The 20,601-nt window shown below is 43.9% G+C and overlaps 1 protein-coding gene across 2 annotated transcripts in view; it reads right to left on the bottom strand.

Annotated features, from left to right (window-relative positions):
• The window catches only part of HFM1 (helicase for meiosis 1), a 112,654-nt gene that overhangs the window by 47,352 nt on the left and 44,701 nt on the right, over positions 1–20,601 (bottom strand). For both annotated transcript variants that reach the window (XR_003759058.2, XM_029064210.2), the window contains exons 10-21: positions 20,192–20,269; positions 19,023–19,181; positions 15,104–15,304; positions 14,927–15,015; positions 13,843–13,886; positions 13,626–13,727; positions 12,494–12,639; positions 10,734–10,828; positions 9,630–9,763; positions 7,744–7,791; positions 3,695–3,775; positions 2,320–2,411 (exon numbers count right to left, since the gene is read on the bottom strand). Coding sequence is in view for 1 of the 2 variants with exons in the window: in XM_029064210.2 (XP_028920043.1) it covers positions 2,320–2,411; positions 3,695–3,775; positions 7,744–7,791; positions 9,630–9,763; positions 10,734–10,828; positions 12,494–12,639; positions 13,626–13,727; positions 13,843–13,886; positions 14,927–15,015; positions 15,104–15,304; positions 19,023–19,181; positions 20,192–20,269 (1,269 nt within the window). In the remaining variant the exon portion in view is untranslated. The remainder of the gene's footprint in view (positions 1–2,319; positions 2,412–3,694; positions 3,776–7,743; positions 7,792–9,629; positions 9,764–10,733; positions 10,829–12,493; positions 12,640–13,625; positions 13,728–13,842; positions 13,887–14,926; positions 15,016–15,103; positions 15,305–19,022; positions 19,182–20,191; positions 20,270–20,601) is intronic.

Below are 20,601 nucleotides of genomic sequence, written 5' to 3'. Positions count from 1 at the left end.
ATGGGTATCAGAAGAGGCAAAAGGCAAGGGTTTTTGAGTTTCCAAAGGGATGTGATGAACCTTAAATAACCTTAAGAAGGTTCTTGAAGAACTATGAAGTAAACAAAAGACACAAGCCATGTGTACATTTATCCGGGTAGATTGGGTAAATTTCTCTGGGCACCACCGAAACCGCAGGCATTAAACAAGAGATTTAAGGATTTACCTAGTATGGATTGGTCTAGCAATACAGTGTATTGGAAAATAAACAACTAAAGCAACTCGCTACTAAATTCCTGAAGAATGGGGACTGCTGGACAACTTAGTTATATATATTATATATGACATATATTTTATATATTATAGTATATGTTATTATAATATATAATATAATACATACTACACAATATATCATACATGACATATATTTTATATTATAGTATATATCATTATAATATATACTATAATATAGTATATATTATATACTATATTATATATGATATATTATAGTATATACTATAATATATCATATATAATGTGTTATATATAATACATTATATATAACACCACGCACCGCCATGGACAGGTGCCAGTGTGAAGAGCAAGTAAGCACCATTTTGGGGATACTGTCTGTCACAAAGCTACTAAAACTCGCTAACAGCAAGCTTTGACAAAAATGATGTAGAAATTTTAAAATTTCTTACGAAAAACAAGAAATAGATTAACAACGAGCTATACATAAAGCTTCCCCTTGAGTCTGAAGATAACGTTACTGGTGATACCATTTCTCTTGCCATGTGCGAACTTGGCTGAATCAAATTTGCAATAACAGTCCTTTCCCTATCAGGTGAAATTAAGATTAATACTTGCTTCATTGCTGCACTTACACCCAGAGTCTGGTGTCGATTTTTTTCCCTCCTATTTGGTGCTGCAATTTTCTCTTTAGTACAGTGCTCTGCATACAGTAAGCGCTTAATAAATGCGACTGAATGAATTGAATGGATGAATAAAAATGTCCCTCCATTTCTAACTGCTGAATATCCGGCTGGCATTTCTGCCGCAGCTGCTTCCCAGCTGTTCACACCTTTGACTCCGAGACAGTAAGTAATAATAATTATAATAATGGCATTTGTTAAGCGCTTACTATGTGCCAAGCACCGTTCTAAGCGCCGGGGTAGATGCGGGGCAATCAGGTTGTCCCACGTGGGGCTCACACTTTTAATCCCCGTTTTACAGGCGAGGTAAGTGAGGCACAGAGAAGTTAAGTGACTTGCCCAAGGTCACACAGCAGACAAATGTCGGAGGCGGCATTAGAACCCACGTCCTCTGATCCAGGAGATGCCCTAGGCTGATGCTGAAGATGAAGACGCACACCGAAAGATCTAAATGATTACGCCCACTTCTGCGATGGAGCATAAACCTGAGGAAGATTGAGATATTTCCCCAAACTTTACCAGGAAAACGTACGAATCACTAAAGGGTTTTGAAGGCAGTGCAGAACTGAGCAGATGGGCCTAATTTTGTTAGCTACAGTGCATGGATTTCAAAAAAAATGCAACTTGCATGAAGAGTGCCTGATATCAACTGACCAGAGGGATGGGTCAACTAAACAGATTTTAAGAAGGAAAAAAAAACACTTTTAAAAGGGAGCGCTTTGACTTTTTTTTTTTTAACCCCCAAAAGACTTAATTTCCTCTGTACAAGAATTGAATGGAGTAGGATAAATAGAACACTGTGTCTCCAATTTAGTTTACATTAAATCGTATCTCCTTAAGCGCTTGCGTGGCTCAGTGGAAAGAGCCCGGGCTTGGGAGTCAGAGGTCATGGGTTCGAATCCAGGCTCCGCCACCTGTCACTTGTGTGACCGTGGGCAAGTCACTTCACTTCTCTGTGCTTCAGTTACCTCATCTGTAAAATGGGGTTTAAAACTGTGAGCCTCACAGGGGACAACCTGAATACTCTGTATCTACCCCCGCGCTCAGAACGGTGCTCGGCACATAGTAAGCGCTTAACAAATACCAACATTATTATCTCCTCCAAGAAGTCTTCTCTGACTAATCTCTCTTTTTCTGACCCAATCTACCTTCCCTTCTGTGTCACCTAAGCCCCTGGCCCAACCCCACAGCACTTGTGTACATATCCCTATACTCTGCCCTCCCTTTATATTATATATTTTTATGTCTATCTCCCGCAATAGATTGAAAGGTGTGAGGGCAGAGATCATATCTACCAATATACTGCATCGTACTCTCCCAACCACTTACTACGGTGCTCTGCACACAGCCAATGCTCAATAAATACCATTCCTTGATACTTTATAAATTGATAAAAGTAAATTACCAGGTCTGATAAAGTCTCCGTCCCATTCATTGTACCGAATTTCTTCACCGTCTCAAACGCGATATAATACCAAGCCATTAGTCTTCCCGCCTCTGTGGAAAAAGGTGTTTTTAACCATACGTGGCAAAGTGCTATTTTTCTTATTCCATCAAGGGGACAATAGCGTTCTAACTAAAGAGGGCAGTAGAAGGTATTTTCATTTCACAGTATACTCTATTTTGAATCCAAAATTCAATAGTATTTATGCAATAGTATTTGTTGAGCGCTTACTATGTGCAGAGCACTGTGCTAAGCGCTTGGAATGAACAAGTCGGCAACAGATAGAGACGGTCCCTGCCGTCTGACGGGCTTACGGTCTGATCGGGGGAGACGATCAAGCTATCCGTGAAAATTAGCGACCGAAAGTAAATGTAAATCTCTAGGGTTGGGGCTTCTGTGGTTTATTAAACAAATGTTAGATTATCAGATTACCCAGGCTGAGCTGCCCCTTTTCCCTCTGCTGCCTCTCTGCCCCCCCTTCACCTCCCCTCAGCTAAGCCCCCCTTTTTCCCCCCTTTCCCTCTTCTTCTCCCCCTCTCCCTTTCCCTCCCCTCAGCACTGCGCTTGTCCGCTCATTAGTCTATATTTTTATCACCCTGTTTATTTTGTTAACGAGAGGTACAGCCCCTTGAGTCTAAGGGCAGGGACTGTATCCGTTACCGATTTGTACATACAAGCGCTTAGTACAGTGCCTCTGCACATAGTAAGCGCTCAACAAATACTACTGAATGAATTTATTACTATTGTTTTAATGGGATGTACATCCCCTTGACTCTATTTATTGCTGTTGTTTTTGTCCGTCCGTCTCCCCCGATTAGAGTGTAAGCCCGTCAGTGAGCAGGGACTGGCTCTACCTGTTGCCGATTTGTCCATTCCAAGCGCTTAGTACAGTGCTCTGCACATAGGAAGCGCTCAATAAATACTATTGAATGAATGAATGAATAAATACCCACATGCTCAATGTTCAATTTTTTATGACTGTTACCCTCTTCAGCACCATCTAGACTATGATTTCCTTGGGAATTTGAAGACAGATTTCCAAGTGTCAAATGCACCATTACATAGACTATAGGCCCTTGATGCGACTATTGACGATGATCACTTAATGATCTACAGACTATGCAGTTAGCCCAGGAACAATCAAGAATGGATTAATAATAATGATGATAATAATTGTGGTATTCTATCATATTGAACTTATTGCACCCTCCTGACCACTCACGTATAAAACTACTACATCCAAAAGACATGATGAATAATAAATGAGAAGGCACTAAATGTTTTTCAGTTGTCATAGCATTTAGGCAAAATTGAATTTTAATGGAATGAACATTACCAGTTGGCTTGAAATTAACGTCTTCATCCATCTTGATTAAGTTTGCAGAAGATAAAGCATTCAGGTCCTTCAAACACAGCTCTGGTTGTTATTGAAAACATTTTACAATCAGTAAAAGCTAGTATTTTATAAAAAATTTAGTGTTAAATTGAATGTATTCCTCGCAAAGCTTAATTCTAGAGGATAATTCTTTCAATAGTACTTACTGAGCGCTTACTATGTGCAGAGCACTGTACTAAGCGCTTGGAATGGACACATCGCTAACAGATAGAGAAAGTCCCCGCCCTCTGACGGGCTCACGGTCTAATCACGGGCTTACAGTCTGATCATCATGAGATATGATTTCAAACTAACCACGGCTTTACTTATACGGAAGAAACTGCTCCTCTGTTGGACGAGTCATCCAAAAAGTTGGAGGCATTGTTAATGTGGATTCCCCTTTCCTTTCTTTCCCTCAAATTCCCATTACCACAACAATTACCGAACAGAAGATTTTAGCACCTTGAGGGTGCCTGAATGTCTAAACTCCTCCGGACGAAAAAGAATTTATATGAAACATCTGAAGGTCTGTGACTGATTTTAACAGAGAAAAAACCGGTCCAGAGTCACTTACAGCAAAGCCGATTGAGGATTATAGAAACCTGCCCATAGAACTCATAAAATTTTTTGGAATTGTGCCATGGTGGGTATAGTATTCCCATAGATATAAAGAACGATAATATGGGCAATATTACCGCTATGCATAAGACTTCACGGGCATATATTCATTCTCTCGTTTTAATTCAATAATCTGAAGCAGGTCTTATATAGGTACAAATATGTAGGAATGGGCATACCTAGAATTTGAAATCTTACAATGACCCGATCTGTTTACTCTGAAAATATTCAAATTGAGACATGTAGCCCCACTGCAATTCCAACGCGTGCTGTATTAAATTAAAGCATTTACGGGGTTTAGACTCGAGTAAATGATGAATTTTGGATGTCTCGTTTCTCCATGTTTAAAAAATTCAAACGGGTGAAATGTTAAAAGGCCCAAAATGAAAACTCAGAGCTATGAAAGCGAAAATGTACAGTTGGAAATTTGTACGAATGCATAGTAATTAATACGTCGTGTACTTAAAACCCTAATGGCGTTATTGTCGCCATGGGAACTGTAACTTAGAATTTCAAGTCCCGTTTCACTTTCATGATTTTTCACTTTCTGGGAACTGACATTGTGGGCAGAATAAAATAAGGAGCATTCGTATTTATTTTTTAATGGATTGGCTCATCATCTCTTACAGGTTTTAAGGGGTTACCGCTTTCGTACTCCATAAAGCGCTTAATTACCTTGTCCCATCCTAACTCACCTCGCTGCTCTCCTACTGTAACGCGGCTCGCCCACTTCACTCCTCTAATGCCAATTTATTCGCTGTATTTCGATCTTGTCTATCTGGCCTCTACCCCTCACCCACGTCCTGCCTCTGCACTGGAACGCCCTCCCTCTTCATATCTGACAGATAATTACTCTCCCCCCCTCCAAAACCTTACTGTGGGCCCGCCTCCTCTAAGAGGCCTTCCCTGACTAAACCCTCATTTTCCTCTTCTGCGTCACCCTGATTTGTTTCCTTTATTCACCTGTCCCTCAGCCCCACAGCACTTGGGTACATAGCTGTGATTATTTTTGATATTAATGTCCGTCTCCCCCTCTAGACTGTAAACTTGGAAGGGACTGGGTCTACCGATTTTATTATACTGTTACACTCTACTCTCCCAAGCACTTTATACAGTGTTCCGCACACAGTAAATGGTAGCGGCGTGGTTTAGTGGAAGGAGCACGGGCTTAGGGCTCAGAGGACGTGGGTTCTAATCTTGGCTCTGCCACCTGACTGCTTTGTGACCTTGGCCAAGCCACTTAATTTCTCCGTGCCTCAGTTACCTCATCTGTAAAATGGGGATAAGACTGTAGCCCCACGTGGGATAACCCGATTACTTTGTATCTACCCCAGTGCGTAGGTGTTTAACAAATACCATTATTATTAATAGTAAATTATTGATATTATATACAATATAACACACGATATAAATAACTATTTATATAAATTATTATTAATGGTAAATATGATTAATCAATTGACAACGCAAAGGGTTCTAAGCTATCCTCAGCAATTGTTTGGTGCTCCTTACGTGGGAAATCAACAGATCCACTCTTCGACATTATCTTCTTCAGTAATTATTGAGAACCTACTCGGACACAGTACTGCATTATACCTTGTGAGTAATTACTGAAGAGCGGGACCTCCATCTTTCCGTCTTCCTCTTCAATTTTGAGCCCTGTGCGGGACTGGGTCTGGGTCTGATTTGATTATCTTGTAACTAGGCCAGTGTTTGGTGCCTAGTTAAGTGCTTAATAATTACCATAACTGAGACAAGCACTGTAGTAAAAACGGGAATAGTTATAATAAAAGCAGATTGGACACAATCTCTGTCCCTCGTGGGGCTCTACCTAAGGGGGTGGGAGAACAGGTATCTCTTATCCACATTTTTACAGATGAAGAAACTGAGGCCCAGTGATTTGCCCATGACCCCACAGCAGACACGGAGCCAAGATTCGAACCCCAGTCTCCTGACTCCCAAGTCCATGCTCTTCTTACAAGCCCGCGCCGTTTTAAACTAGCTCTCTAAGGAACACCCGACAAATAGCAAAAATGGCAAACATGCAATCGAAAAGTTGAAGATTGAGAAGCAGCGTGCCCCAGTGGATAGAGCACAAGCCTGGGCGTCAGAAGGACATGGGTTCTAATCCCGGCCTCGTGTCCGCTGTGCGACCTTGGGCAAGTCACTTCATTTTTCAGCGTCTCGGTTATCTAATCTGCAAAATGGAGATTACGATTTTGAGCCCCACGTGGGACGGGGACTGTGTCCAATCTGATTAGTTCGTATCTACTCCAGCGTTAAAAAAAAGTGCAAATGTTAGAGGCCTAAAATGTGACAGAACCAATAACGGTAATATTCATAAATGCTGAAACGGGTCAAGACGGGGACCTGATTCAGGAGACTTAATGTGGGAAGGCTTCAGGCAGGTGATGGGTTTTTCACTGAACTTGAAGGAAGAGACGTGGCTTGGTAAAGATAACGGAAAGGCTACGTTCTGGGCGGAGGAGAAGGGTGCACAGTGGCTGAGAGAGGCAACACAGTTGGGTAAGAGGAATGGTGAGCATGCCGAAACGGATAGTATGACCTACAGGGTATTAGGAAAAAACCAAACCAAATTTATAAGAACGGCTATGGATAATGATGACACATTAATGACCAGCAAACTACAGAAATACCGTCATCTCTTCTCTAATGCTGGGGTTGTGTTCATCCAGAATCTCATATTCCAAAAGATTCATGTTAATCATGAGATGTTCATCCCCCTGATTCTATTTATTCCTATTGTTTCTGTCTGCCTTGTCGCCCCCGATTAGACTGTAAGTCCGCCAAAGGGCAGGGACTGTCTCTATCTGTTGCCGATTTGTACCTTCCAAGCGCTTAGTACAGTCCTCTGCACATAGTCCTCTGCTCAATAAATACTACTGAATGAATGAATGAATACTCATGCCTTGATTGACACCACAAGCGTGAACAATTTCTTTTTTCTTCTAACTACATTTTGCTTACATCCAGACAGATGTTCATTTTGGTAAGAACTTTCCCTAATTCCTCAACAGTAGTCTCTTCAAAACATGTTAAAAAAATGTGATATCAAACTAACCGCACTATATAGTAGTACTAATAATAATGCTGGTCTTTGTTAAGCGCTTACTATGCGCCGAGCACTGTTCTAAGCGCCGGGATAGATACGGGGTGATCAGGTTGTCCCTAGGTCCATATACATTTAAATAAAACTTTATTCAGTTCTGGTTTCACTTCATTTAGTTTTAATATAATAATTTCATTTGAAAATAATCACAGCAGCGCCTGGAATTTAGTCACGTTCACTGTTAGAATATATCTGACTACTTAATAAATCTTAAAAATGAATAAAGTGTACTTTTATTGTAGAACAATCAGAGGTAACTAACCTTGTAATTTGGCTTCTATTCCAACTTTATCCAAACTAGATGAAAACCCTGTGTGAATGTGAAGAGTAGAGTGTAAAGGTAGAATAGAAACTAATGCCTCATGAGACAATCCTCTGACCAACCCCACCTAACCATCAAAATGTAAAAAGGAGTCGGGTTTCCCTGTCGTTGAGAAGGGGCACACAGTAGTTATATTTCTACTGTTTCAACCGAGACAAAATAATGCAATAGGAAATGAGGTCATAAAAGAAAAACTTTCATTCGCTATTCAGCATATTCTAAATATTTTCATCTTGAGAAGCAGCCCGGTGTAACGGATAGAGCCCGGGCCGGGGAGTCAGAAGGCCATGGGTTCTAATCCCGCCTCTGCCACGTGTCTGCTGGGTGGCCTTGGGCAAGTCACTTCACTGTGCCTCAGTTCCCTCGTCTGTAAAATGGGGATTGAGACGGCGAGCCCGATTTGCTTGTATTTGCCCCAGTGCTTAGTACTGTGAGCCTCACGTGGGACAACCTGATGACCCTGTATCTCCCCCAGCGCTTAGAACAGTGCTGTGCACATAGTAAGCGCTTAACAAATACCAACATTATTATTATTAGAGTGCCTGGCACATAGTAAGCACTTAACAAATACCATAATTATTATCTTATTTCATGAACCACAGAACATGGGATTAAAAAAGAACAACAGAATGTAAAATTAAATCTGATGTATGGTACTTTCGGCGATGGAAGACGTATTCCAATGTTAAGGGAAGAGTTATGTTATTTCAAAAAAGATAATAATAATAATAATGGGGGTATTTATTAAGTGCTTACTACGTGCAAAGCACTGTTCTAAGAGCTGGGGGGGATACAGGGTGATCAGATCGTCCCACGTGGGGCTCACGGTTTTAATCCCCATTTTACAGATGAGGTATCCGAGGCACGGAGAAGTGAAGTGACTTGCCCAAAGTCACACAGCTGGCAAGCGGCAGAGCCGGAATTAGAACCCATGACTTCTGCCTCCCAAGCCCGGGCTCTTTCCACTGAGCCACGCTGCTTCTCTATGACATACGGAGTAGGGGACTGAAATCTCATAGAACAAAACTGCATTTGGAAGTCCTTTGTTAATTTCATTTCAAACCTCACTGAAAAAATAGAATACGATGGGGAAAGGCACGAGAGCACGGGCTTCAGAGTCAGAGGACACGGGTTCTAATCCTGGAACCGCCACTTGTGTGACTTTGGGCAAGTCACTTCACTTCTCTGTGCCTCAGTTCCCTCATCTGTAAAATGAGGATGACTGTGAGCCCCACTTGGGCATGAAACAGTGCTTGGCACATAGTAAGCGCTTAATAAATACCATCATCCTCATTATTATTAGGACCACTTCTAACGACCCCGTGCCGAGATAACCGACGGGTTCGACTCTTCCCGTCACGACCAGGAGAGTGTGAGCACTGGAACGGAGAGCCAGACCATAGGTACCCCGTATTTCTCAGAGCTACTAGCAGGGTAGCGTTGCTATAACTAGAGATTCGGCCCGGGAGTCAGAGAGTCGTGGGTTCTAATCCCGGCTCCGCCACTTGTCTGCTGTGGGACCTTGGGCGAGTCACTTCACTGGGCCTCAGTGATAAAAGGGGAATTAGGACTGTGAGCCCCACGTGGGACAGGGACCGTGTCCAACCCGACTTGCTTCTATCCACCGCAGCGCTTAGTACACCCTGGCTTAAGCTTAGTAAGCGCTTCACGACAACCGTTATTATTATTGTTATTATTACGACACTATGTAAGAACTGTGTTCTGTTTATGTAGGCACAACAGACTTCTAATTATAAATAATCTTTATAACTATTCAATGTGCCGTAATTGACTAACAATCATCTACGCGCTTCATAATAACAAACCATAATGAGCGGGATTTTTCAGAGCTCTGATATACAGAAATGTAGATCTTATCCATTCCAAAGCTATATTCACATCAGTGATGGTACGCAGTACGATTTCTGCATTTAAATGTTCAATAAGGTGCCTGTGCAAGCTAGTAAAGAAATACATCGGGATTAATGTCATGCATTAAACAGAACAGTTCAGCAGATATTCCTTTTATCACCGGTGCTTCAGTAATCGCTCAAAATAAAGGCCAAATATTATCGGCTGAATATCGAAAAGGAAACATTGAGGTACATTACTCTGTTCGAATTAAACCCTAATTCTTTTTAAAGATCTTGACTTTTTTTTTTATGACGAGCTGATATAAGGGCCTATTAAAGACTGTAAACTTGTCGTGGGCGGGGAACGTGTCTACCAACTCTATGTTCAACTCTCCCGAGCGCTCTGTACAGTGAAGCGGCTCATTAAATACCACCGATCGATTCATTCCAAATGGTTAGTTCCCTGCAATAATCAGCTCCAGTTCTGAAGTCTCAAGCAATAGGAGAACAACAATATCGGAAGCAAAAATGTCGAAGGCAACCCCTTTAAAGTGAACAATAACTGGTCACGGCCAAAATCGATCTAAATGCTTTCTTATAGACGTTTTAGAGCTCGCGCTGAAAAGAGGGACTGTTTTTTATTTCCCACTTCGGGCCTCTTCCTCTAAATTAACCTCATGCTATAGCAAGTTAATGGGATGAAGACGTAAGCAGACTGTGTACACCTTAACTCGAGGGGTTTCATCGCGTATCGTAAGTTAACAAGTCTAGCAGCAGGAGAAAAACATTTATTTTGACACCCGTTTTCGCTTTGGGGAAACTTCGGAGCGGGGGAAAATATTCCCCAAACATAGTTATCCAACTCTGGTCTAGCCTCACTCCTAAAATCAGACTCTGTGGGAAATTTGAGGATCAGCTAAAGAACTGCTGAAACTTTTAATCTATTTCTGTAGTTGTAAACGTATCTTGGAAAATCTCCTATGTGTCTATAAAGGGCCACATTTCTCATGAACAGATTAAAGGAAAAGGGGCTACTGACAATTATAACTTTTATATCAGCAGAAAAAATCCCTTTACCTGCTTTCTATTGTATCGGCACCAGTTAGTAACTGCATGTATTGCTCTCTAGTATGCATTCTCGTCATGATAACTGCGGTAGCTGTAGTATCAAACTGAGAAAATATAGAAACACTTAGCAGCAAATTTCCAGAAACAGTTCTCAAGCATTTAATAATAATAATAACGTTGGGATTTGTGAAGCGCTCACTCCGTGCCGAGCACTGTTCTAAGCGCTGGGGGAGATACAGGGTAATCAGGTTGTCCCGCGTGAGGCTCACAGCCTTCATCCCCATTTTACAGAGGAGGTAACTGAGGCGCAGAGAAGTTGAGTGACTTGCCCACAGTCACACAGCTGACAGGTGGCGGAGTCGGATTCGAACCCATGACCTCTGACTCCCAGTGACTCCCAGTGACTCTCGCCACTGAGCCATGCTGCTGATTCACCAATTTCAAATGGCCTCAAAAATAATTACAGATAATGATCAACCTGTCACCAAATGCCTCAGACCTCAAAACGGATCAAAGAATAATAAATGTCCTCGAAATGAAAGATAATTTGATTTTTTTCTTAATCGAAACATAATCATTTCATTGGCATCTCTGCATGTACTTTTTGCACATTCCGAAGTCAGTATGAGTTTATGAAATGGCCTAATAATTTGAGTCACCTTAATAAAACTTTCATAATTTTAAAAGGAACTGTGTGCCACAACAAAGATTTCTTCCTTAGACCTTGAAGGCATCACCCTTTTATCACCCCTTTCAGGTAAGGAGGCAGTCTAGCAGCGAGGCTCAGTGGAAAGAGCGGGGGCTTGGGAGTCAAAGGTCACGGGTTCTAATCCCCGCTCCGCCACTTGCCAACTGTGTGACTCTGGGCAGGTCACTTCACTTCTCTGGGCCTCAGTCACCTCATCTGTAAAATGGGGATGAAGACTGCGAGCCCCACGTGGGACAACCTGATCACCTTGTATCCCCCCGGGCGCTTAGAACAGTGCTTTGCACATAGTGAGCGCTTAACAGATACCAGCATTTTTATGAAACGTAGAGTGAGGAATGAAGGGACTTGCAAACGGTTAGGTCAGACGAGTAAGTCTGAGGTAAATCTGTTTCGAGGCCTGCCAATTTTCTAATGACCAATGAGCATACGAACGTGATATAAAATACAGAGAGTTTAAATATTTCGCTAGCATAGCAGCGTGGCGTAGGGGATAGGGCACAGGCCTGGGAGTCGGAGGTCGTGGGTTCTAATCCCGGCTCCCCCGCACGTCAGCTCTGTGACCTTGGGCAAGCCACTTTACTTCTCCGTGCCTCAGTTACCTCATCTGTAAAATGGGGATCAATGACCGTGAGCCCCACGTGGGACACGCTGGATTACCTTGTATCTTTCCCAGCATTTAGAACAGTGCTTGGCACTTAGTAAGCGCTTATCGAACACCACCGTCGTTATGATTATTAACATTGTGGCAGCTTTCAACCGAATCTTCTTCAAACTCACTCAGGAGAAATAGTTGCTTACCAAACGCAACTGATGGACTGATTTGATATTCGACCCGCTCCCAGGCCCACCACATTTGGGCGCATATCTTTAAATTAAATGACATATTATAAGTTATTTATTCATATCAACGTCTGCCTCCGCCTCAAGAATGTAAGCTCAGTAGGGGCAGAGAACGTGTCCGCTGATTCCGCTGTACTGTGCTCTCCCAAGCACACGGTACACTGCTCTGCCCATAGTAAGGGCTCAAAAGATAAAACTGATTGATTGATTGATCGATTACCTGAGGTCGGCCAGCCCTACCAATCATTTGCAGAATATCCGTCTCACTGTATTCTTCTACCATTCCTCCAACGTAATGCATGGTGGACTTGATTACGACGAGGTGAGCTGGCAAATTTACTCCCATAGCCAAGGTGCTGGTAGTAACTGCATCAAATGGAGGTATTTTAATGTCTTGCCAAAAAACAACATGGCATCGCATTTAGGAAAAAAAAACTAAAACCTACAAAATTCCATAAAATAAAATGAAGAGAATTCTACAAAATAAAAAGCTTAATTCGGCTACTTTTCAAACTTCAACTGTACTGTGTAAGATAGTAAATATATCTTCATCTACCTATCTGTAGAGATAGATCAGTGGAAAGAGCCCGGGCTGGGGAGTCAGAGGTCACGGGTTCGAATCCCGGCTCCGCCACTTGCCGGCTGTGTGACTTTGGGCAAATCACTTAACTTCTCTGGGCCTCAGTTCCCTCATCTGTAAAATGGGGATTGACTGTGAGCCCCACGTTGGACAACCTGATCACCTTGTATCCCCCAGCGCTTAGAACAGTGCTCTGCACATAGTAAGCGCTTAACAAATACCAACATTATTATGATTTATTGGATATAGATAGATACCTATCTATATCTAAATATCTATAAATTAATATAGGGATGAAGACTGGGAGCCCCACGTGGGACAACCTGATCACCTTGTATCCTCTCCGACGCTTAGAGCAGTGCTTTGCACTGAGTTAGCGCTTAACAAATGCCATCGTTATTTATTAATAGATTAAATTATATAGCTATCTAGATATAGATATGCAGATATACGAACCTAAATAGTTCAGATTTTTGAAATGATGATAATTGCCACATTTAAGCGCTTACCAAGTGCCAAGCACTTTATTAAGGGCTGAGGTAGATGCAATCCATGTGAGTATTTTCAAGTTAATAAATCTTGTGAAAAATTTGAAAAAAATTTACATAAAAACAGAGTATCACACTACAGTTTCTTTTCTCAAAGAAAAATAATAATAATGTTGGTATTTGTTAAGCGCTTACTAGGTGCAGAGCACTGTTCTAAGCGCTGGGGGAGATACAGGGTAAATAACGTCTAATAACTACAATAACATTCCCGAAAACTAGCTTACAGAGAACCGGCAAATCTCCAACTGTAAAAGCTCCTTCGATTAGTTTTCTGTCGGACAGTTCCATGCCAGCGTGATGGTAACCCACTCCACACATTAAGAGGTCTAGAAAGCAAATTGATAATGCATTTATATCGCAACATTTCCTCTGAAAAAAACTGCACGTTTCCTCCTTCTTCATTTAGAATAGTTTTCCACCACAAAACGATATCATACCCACCTCTCAGTTTTGAATCTTTTGTTGAATTGGCACAAATTTGAAGCCTATGAGAGAAGACACATCTATTTATTGCTATTGCTTTTGTCCGTCTCCCCCGATCAGACCGTGAGCCCGTCAGTGGGCAGGGACCGTCTCTATCTGTTGCCGATTTGTCCATTCCAAGCGCTCAGCACAGTGCTCTGCGCATAGTAAGCGCTCGATAAATACTATCGAAGGAAAGAATGAATGAATGAATGAGAGTTACTCCTCTCGACTGTAAGCTCATTACCAGCAGGGAACGTGTCTGTCGGCCAATGCTGTTGTGCTGTACTCTTCCAAGCTTGATACAGTGCTCTGCACGTAGTGAGTGCTCAGTAAATATCGCCGATGGATCAGAAACAAATATCAGATTGTCCGATCGTCTTTTCTCCACCCCAGTATTTGGCACAGAGTTTGGTACATAGTAGGCATTTAATAAATATCACAATTAGTATATTATTATTATTATTATCATCACTGCAACGACTGCATTGGTGATTCATCAATTTATTAATGCAGTATCCTGGAAATAGCCTTAACCTGTTCAGGTCTGCATACGTCCATCAATCCGCGTAGTCACTGAGTGCTCAGCACGTGCAAAGCCCCGTACCGAGCCCTTGAGAGAGAACGACGTAAGCGAGTCGGCTGACACGTTCCCTGCCCGCGATGAGGAATTATCCTTCCAAGGTCTCCAACGGAGGACTCGGAAATCCCGGTGGACTCCGGAGGGAAAGAAAAAGCACCTACTCTCATAAAAAATCCAGGTATCGTGGCAGAGGTCAAAGAGATATCGGGGTTGTGCTTTCTGATTCTGGGGAAAAGTCCACAAAGAGTTATTCTCAATCCTCCGCACCCCTAAGTTCTGACCTGAGGGAATGCTATTTGTAGCCTTCCTCTCGGCCGGGGCCGCAGGGGAGGAGGAAATCCTTGGATCCTGTACCCTGCTATTATTTTTATGTATTCCTTGACATCGAGAACAAGACTAAGGCCACCGTCCCTCTCCACGTAGTTAATGAGCCACTCAAAAACGGGCCGTAAATTCTGAGCAGCTAAACTTAAAGACTACCTTTGCTTCTGTTCCACGGACATGATAAATTTGACATCCTTTGCAAGAACGGATGCGGCCTGCTGCACTCCTTTCCTCGTGGCACAGAACTGCAAACGAAACAGTCCCTTTTAAAGTTTCCATCGCTGCGAGGAAACAAAAGTTTCCTTTAAAAATAAACCAATACGTCCTACGTACCACAAGTGCCGGTTTCTGATCGGAGTAGGTCTGGATGACGTTGGCAATCTTATAGTTGAGCATCAGATCAAATTTAAACTCCGTCTTGTGATTACTGCAGGGAAAGCCAAGGACCACCTTCCGAAGTTTCACCGGTCGACAGCTCTCGTCCATTTTCAGGCACACGGCGGGTCTCTTCCCGTCGGACAGCCACTCCGCAATCTTCCGACAGCAAAGAAGCACAGCGACTTGAGGCCGTCCGGCAGGGTCTTTCATTCCGAACATCCCGGTCGGTAATCGTCGTTGAATTATTACGCAAGGCACGTTACGAGCATTATCGGCACCGGGAGAGCGGTTTACTAGGCACGTCACGACGTAACAGGCCTCGCTGCCTCTCCGGGAACCCCCACCTCTCTGCATCAGTGAGGTGACTCCATCCCAATCTGCCTCGCACCACCCCAGCAGGGAAGCGAAAAGTGGGTACAGTTACAGCCTCCACCAAATCTCACGAGGGTTGGCCGCTGGCTGGCGCAGAGGTTGCCGTGGCTCCAGAAATTCCGGGAGGAGTCTGAAATTCTGCCCCTCTAGCTACAGCGTCCTACTGATTTTTGCTTTGATTTTATGTTTCTGCCTGTTATGCTAGCTTAGTGCTTTCTCATCTCACCGCAGCCCCTGTTTCTGTTGCCGGACCCCCCGCCTCCCCTCATTCGTTCAATCGTATTGAGCGCTTACTTTGTGCAGAGCACCGTACTAAGCTCTTGGAGAGTACAATTCGGCAACAGATAATCCCTCTATTCCTGAAGGCCGAGGACTGGTTTTAACTCCCACCTGTACATTCTTCTCCGGGGCTTAGTACAGTGCTCGTCATCCGGTAATAAATATCGTTCTCGTCCGTCCGTCTCCCCCGCTCAGACCGTGAGCCCGTCAAACGGCAGGGACCGTCTCTGTCTGTTGCCGACTTGTTCGTTCCAAGCGCTTAGTACGGTGCTCCGCACATAGTAAGCGCTCAATGAATACTATTGAATGAATGGAATAACACTTAATAAACTTAATATCACTTAATAAATTAATATCACTTAATACCTATCACTTCTACTACTTTCATTCATTCAATCGTATTTATGGAGCGCTTACTGTGTGCAGTACAATTCAGCAACAAATAGAGACAATCCCTACCCAACAACGGGCTCACGGTCCAGAAGTAGGGATACAGGCAACAGAACAAAAAAAAACCCCAAGCAGACAGGCATCAATAGCGTCATTATAAATAGAATGATGAAAATGTAATAATAATAATAATGTTGGTATTTGTTAAGCGCTTACTATGTGCAGAGCACCGTTCTAAGCGCTGGGGTAGATACAGGGTCATCAGGTCGTCCCACGTGAGGCTCACGGATAATCCCCATTTTACAGATGAGGGAACTGAGGCACAGAGAAGTGAAGCGACTCGCCCACGGTCACACAGCTGACAAGCGGCAGAGCCGGGAGTCGAACTCACGACCTCTGACTCCCAAGCCCAGGCTCTTTCCACTGAGCCACGCTGCTTCCCATTGTAAACAACATTAATGCAATATTAATAAACATTAATAAAAATAAATAGAATAATGAATATGTACATCTATACACAAGTGCTCCGGGGCGGGGGGGAAGAGCAGAGGGAGGGAGTCGGGGCGATGGGGAGGGGAGGAGGGGCAGAGGGAAAGGGAGGCTCAGTGTGGGAAGGCCTCCCGGAGGAGGTGAGCTCTCCGTAGGGCTTTGAAGGGGGGAGGAGGGTTAGCTCGGCGGAGGCGAGGAGGGAGGGCGTTCCGGGACGGCGAGAGGACGTGGCCCGGCGGTCGACGGCGGGGCAGGCGAGAACGGGGCACAACGAGGAGGTTACTTCTGAGGCTGGACTAAGCCCTCGAGAAACTTACTAAACCCCAAGGTCACAGCTGTGCTTCAGATAGCCGGCAGGAGGTTTGGGGGCAAGAAAGCAGAAGCACAAAACCACACTCTCCGTGGGGCAAAGAACTTAGTTTTGCCTTCGCTTCCCAAAACCTACTGGGGTATTCTTGGCGCGGCTGGTTCTTCTGCCAGTAACTACTGCAAAACGCAGTTTAACCCGGGGAGGAGAGCTCAAGTCCCCTTGGGGGAGAGCACGGAGTGGAAGTCAAGTCAGTTTAGATTCTCATATTGGAAGCAGAGTGGCAAGAGCACAGGCTCGGGAGTCAGAGGACGTGGGTCCTAACCCCGGCTCCGCCGCTCGTCCGCTGGGCAGGCCACTTCACTTCTCCGGGCCTCAGTTACCTAATCCGTAAAGTGGGGATGAAGACTGGGAGCCCCACACGGGACAACCCGATTATCTTGTATCTACCCTAGTCCTTAGAACAGCGGTTGGCACGTAGTAAGCACTTAGCAAATACCATCATCATTATTACTATTTATTCCAGGAGAAGGATTCCATCAGGTATCGTCAATCTGCTCAGGCTATACCTGGGCTAAAAAGGAAGCCAAGGTGAGTTGGCTTGGGATTCATTTCAGACTTAACTCTTCGCCCAGCCACTGCCCAAGCCAAGAGTTCGGGCCGCCATCGGTAAACCACGGGGTAACCGATCTCTGGTAATCAGATCGTTAGCGTGGAACCTTGCCAATTTGCGACTGGACGCTTTAAATGTCATCGCGTTAACCTCAGTTTCGGTGTCTTCTGCTGCTCTGCCTTCTAGTTCGTAGTACTGCTTAATTCCCAGCTCTTCCCCTCGCCTGCTGGGTGACCTCGGGTGAGTTACTTGACTCCTCAGTGCCTCAGTTTCCGTAACTGTAAAATGGGCATTCGATATCTGTACTTCCTCTCACTTGAGACCCTGGGCCCTTATGTGGGGCAGAGACTGTGTCCTACCTGACTGACTTGAATCGACCCCAGCAGTAGATTTAAAACAGTAGATTTAAAAAAAGAGTGGAAAATCAAAGCAATTACCTAACAGTGGAAAAAAATACCCGTCCTTAACTTTCTTGGATAAAGCAGCCTCGAGTACCTCGATTATTATTCCTCAAGCTCTACTCCTGTAGCGAGACAAACCGATGACTAGAGAAGTAGCACGGCTTAGTTGAGAGAGCACGGGCCTAGGAGTCAGAGGACCTGGGTTCTAATTCCACCCACTGCCACTTGCCTGCTGTGTAGTCTTGGGCAGGGCACTTAACTTTTCTGGGCCTCAGTGTCCCCAAGTGTGAAATGGACTCAATACTTAGACTGCCACCACGCCCTCTGCTCCTCCCCCTCCCCCTCTCTTCAGCGTTGTGCATATTTGTATATATTATTTATTACCCTATTTATTTTGTTAATGAGGTGTATATCTCCATGATACTATTTATCTTGATTATGTCTGTGCTGGACTGTTTCGTTTCTGTTCTGTTTTGCTTCGCTGTCTCCCCCGTTTAGACCGTGAGCCCTTTATTGGGCAGAGATTGTCTCTATCTGTTGCCGAACTGTCCACTCCAAGCGCTTAGTACAGTGCTCTGGCACATAGTATGCGCTCGATAAATACTACCGAACGAATATAGGACAGAGATTGCTTTTCACCCGATTACCCTGCATCCACTCCAGCATTTAGAACAGTGTTTGATCCCTAGTAAGAGCTTAACAAATACCATTAAAAATCAAACAAAAAACTTTGTTCTCCATAACTATTACTGTTCAGATGTTCACCTTTGCCAGGTAGAACTTGCCTAAGCGTAGTGATAGTTAAGAAATTTCTAAAATGTGGGAGCTCACCCTATTCTCTTTAGGAATTAAAAGGCTGGACAAGTAGGTAAAGGAAGAATCGCAACAATTAACTTAGAAAATATCTTTCAAGCAAGGTAGTGGGCGCTGAGTTCAGCATTCCCGGAATTTCCGCTTTCATTTGTGATCTGTCTTCTGATGGATTCAAATAACCATTCCCCAGAAATCTGAACTTTAACTTACATCTTCAGAATTCGGGATGGTTGCGGACACAGCGACAAATCTCACAGGTAAAACCGTGTCAGTGTTTTCCGAGAGGCGAGACACAGACTGTATAGTTTTCATCCGACTGACGACTACTTCAAGAGTGGGACCACGGTTTTCCTCTTTTATAACGTGAACCTAGCAAAAACCAAACCAAAAAACCCCCCCAAAACAGAATCTCAGATAAAACAATGAACATCTAAAGAGCAATAGAAGTGTTCACGTTTTATCCCGGGGTAAATAACCAATGTCCACGTAAAGGGATGTCAAAGAATTCAACATATCCGTCCGCTCGACTGGATATATTTTAATTACCCTAGTTATTTTGTTAATGAGATGCACATCATCTCGATTCTATTTATTTGCTATTGTTTTAGTGAGAGGTTCATCCCCTCGATTCTATTCATCGCCATCGTCCTCGTCTGTCCGTCTCCCCCGATCAGACCGTGAGCCCGTCAAAGGGCAGGGACCGTCTCTATCTGTTACCCATTTGCCCATTCCAAGCGCTCGGTACAGTGCTCTGCACATAGTAAGCGCTCAATAAATACTATTGAATGAATATCCACCATTTAGTTGTCTGGTGCTAGGCACACAGTCAGCGCTCAATAAATACCACGGATTACAATACAACGGAGTTGGTAGACACATTCCCTGCCCACAAGAGGGAGAGACAGGCTGTAATAATAATAATAATAATAATGATAATAATAATGATAACGTCGGTATTTGTTAAGCGCTTACTATGTGCAGAGCACTGTTCTAAGCGCTGGGGTAGATACAGGGTCATCAGGTTGTCCCACGTCAGGCTCACCGTCTTCGTCCCCATTTTCCAGATGAAGGAACCGAGGCACAGAGTAGTTAAGTGACTTGCTCGCGGTCACACAGATGCCAAGCGGCAGAGCCGGGATTCGAACACACGGCCTCTGACGCCCAAGCCCGTGCTTTTTCCACCGAGCCACGCCGCTTCTCTAATAGAAATACATTATGGATACGTCTATAAATACGGTGGAACTGGGGGTGGGGGGAAACGAGGACTTAATTGGGAAAGGCCTTGACAACTGGGAAAGGCTTCTAGGCCACCAATGTCAGATTCTCTTCTATAGATCCTCCTCGCTTTCATATTTAAAAACGCTCGATGTACTATTTACCTCGTCGATAAGGAAAAGCCGGACCAGCTGGATCATGGAATTGTCTCTCCATTTTCGCGTCATGCTATCCCATTTTTCCTGAAGGATATAGGGTGAGATTCATTAAAGCAGCTACGATTAATATCATTCAATTAACGTGACCGATAACCCGGTGGAAAAAAGGCCCGTGAAACCCACGATGCCGCTGAAGGTTTATCTGGAGGAGGGGAAAATCATTTTTCCCCTCATTAGCGTCCCTTGCAGGGGGTGGGATTTGGGAAGGGAAGAGGAGGGGGGAGGATAACTGACCACTGACAGAATCTAACGTCACCGGTACGTAGGCTGCCTCACATCCTCGATCTCCCTTTGAGAGGTAGCGGGTCACAGAAGAGGCAGTGCGGCTTAGTGGCAAGAGCCCGTTCTTGGGAGTC

The sequence above is a fragment of the Ornithorhynchus anatinus genome, chromosome 4 (genome assembly GCF_004115215.2).
Source record: "Ornithorhynchus anatinus isolate Pmale09 chromosome 4, mOrnAna1.pri.v4, whole genome shotgun sequence".
Lineage (NCBI taxonomy): Eukaryota > Metazoa > Chordata > Mammalia > Monotremata > Ornithorhynchidae > Ornithorhynchus > Ornithorhynchus anatinus.
Note: the sequence above shows the minus strand (reverse complement) of the source record. Positions and strands in the feature narration are given on the sequence as shown.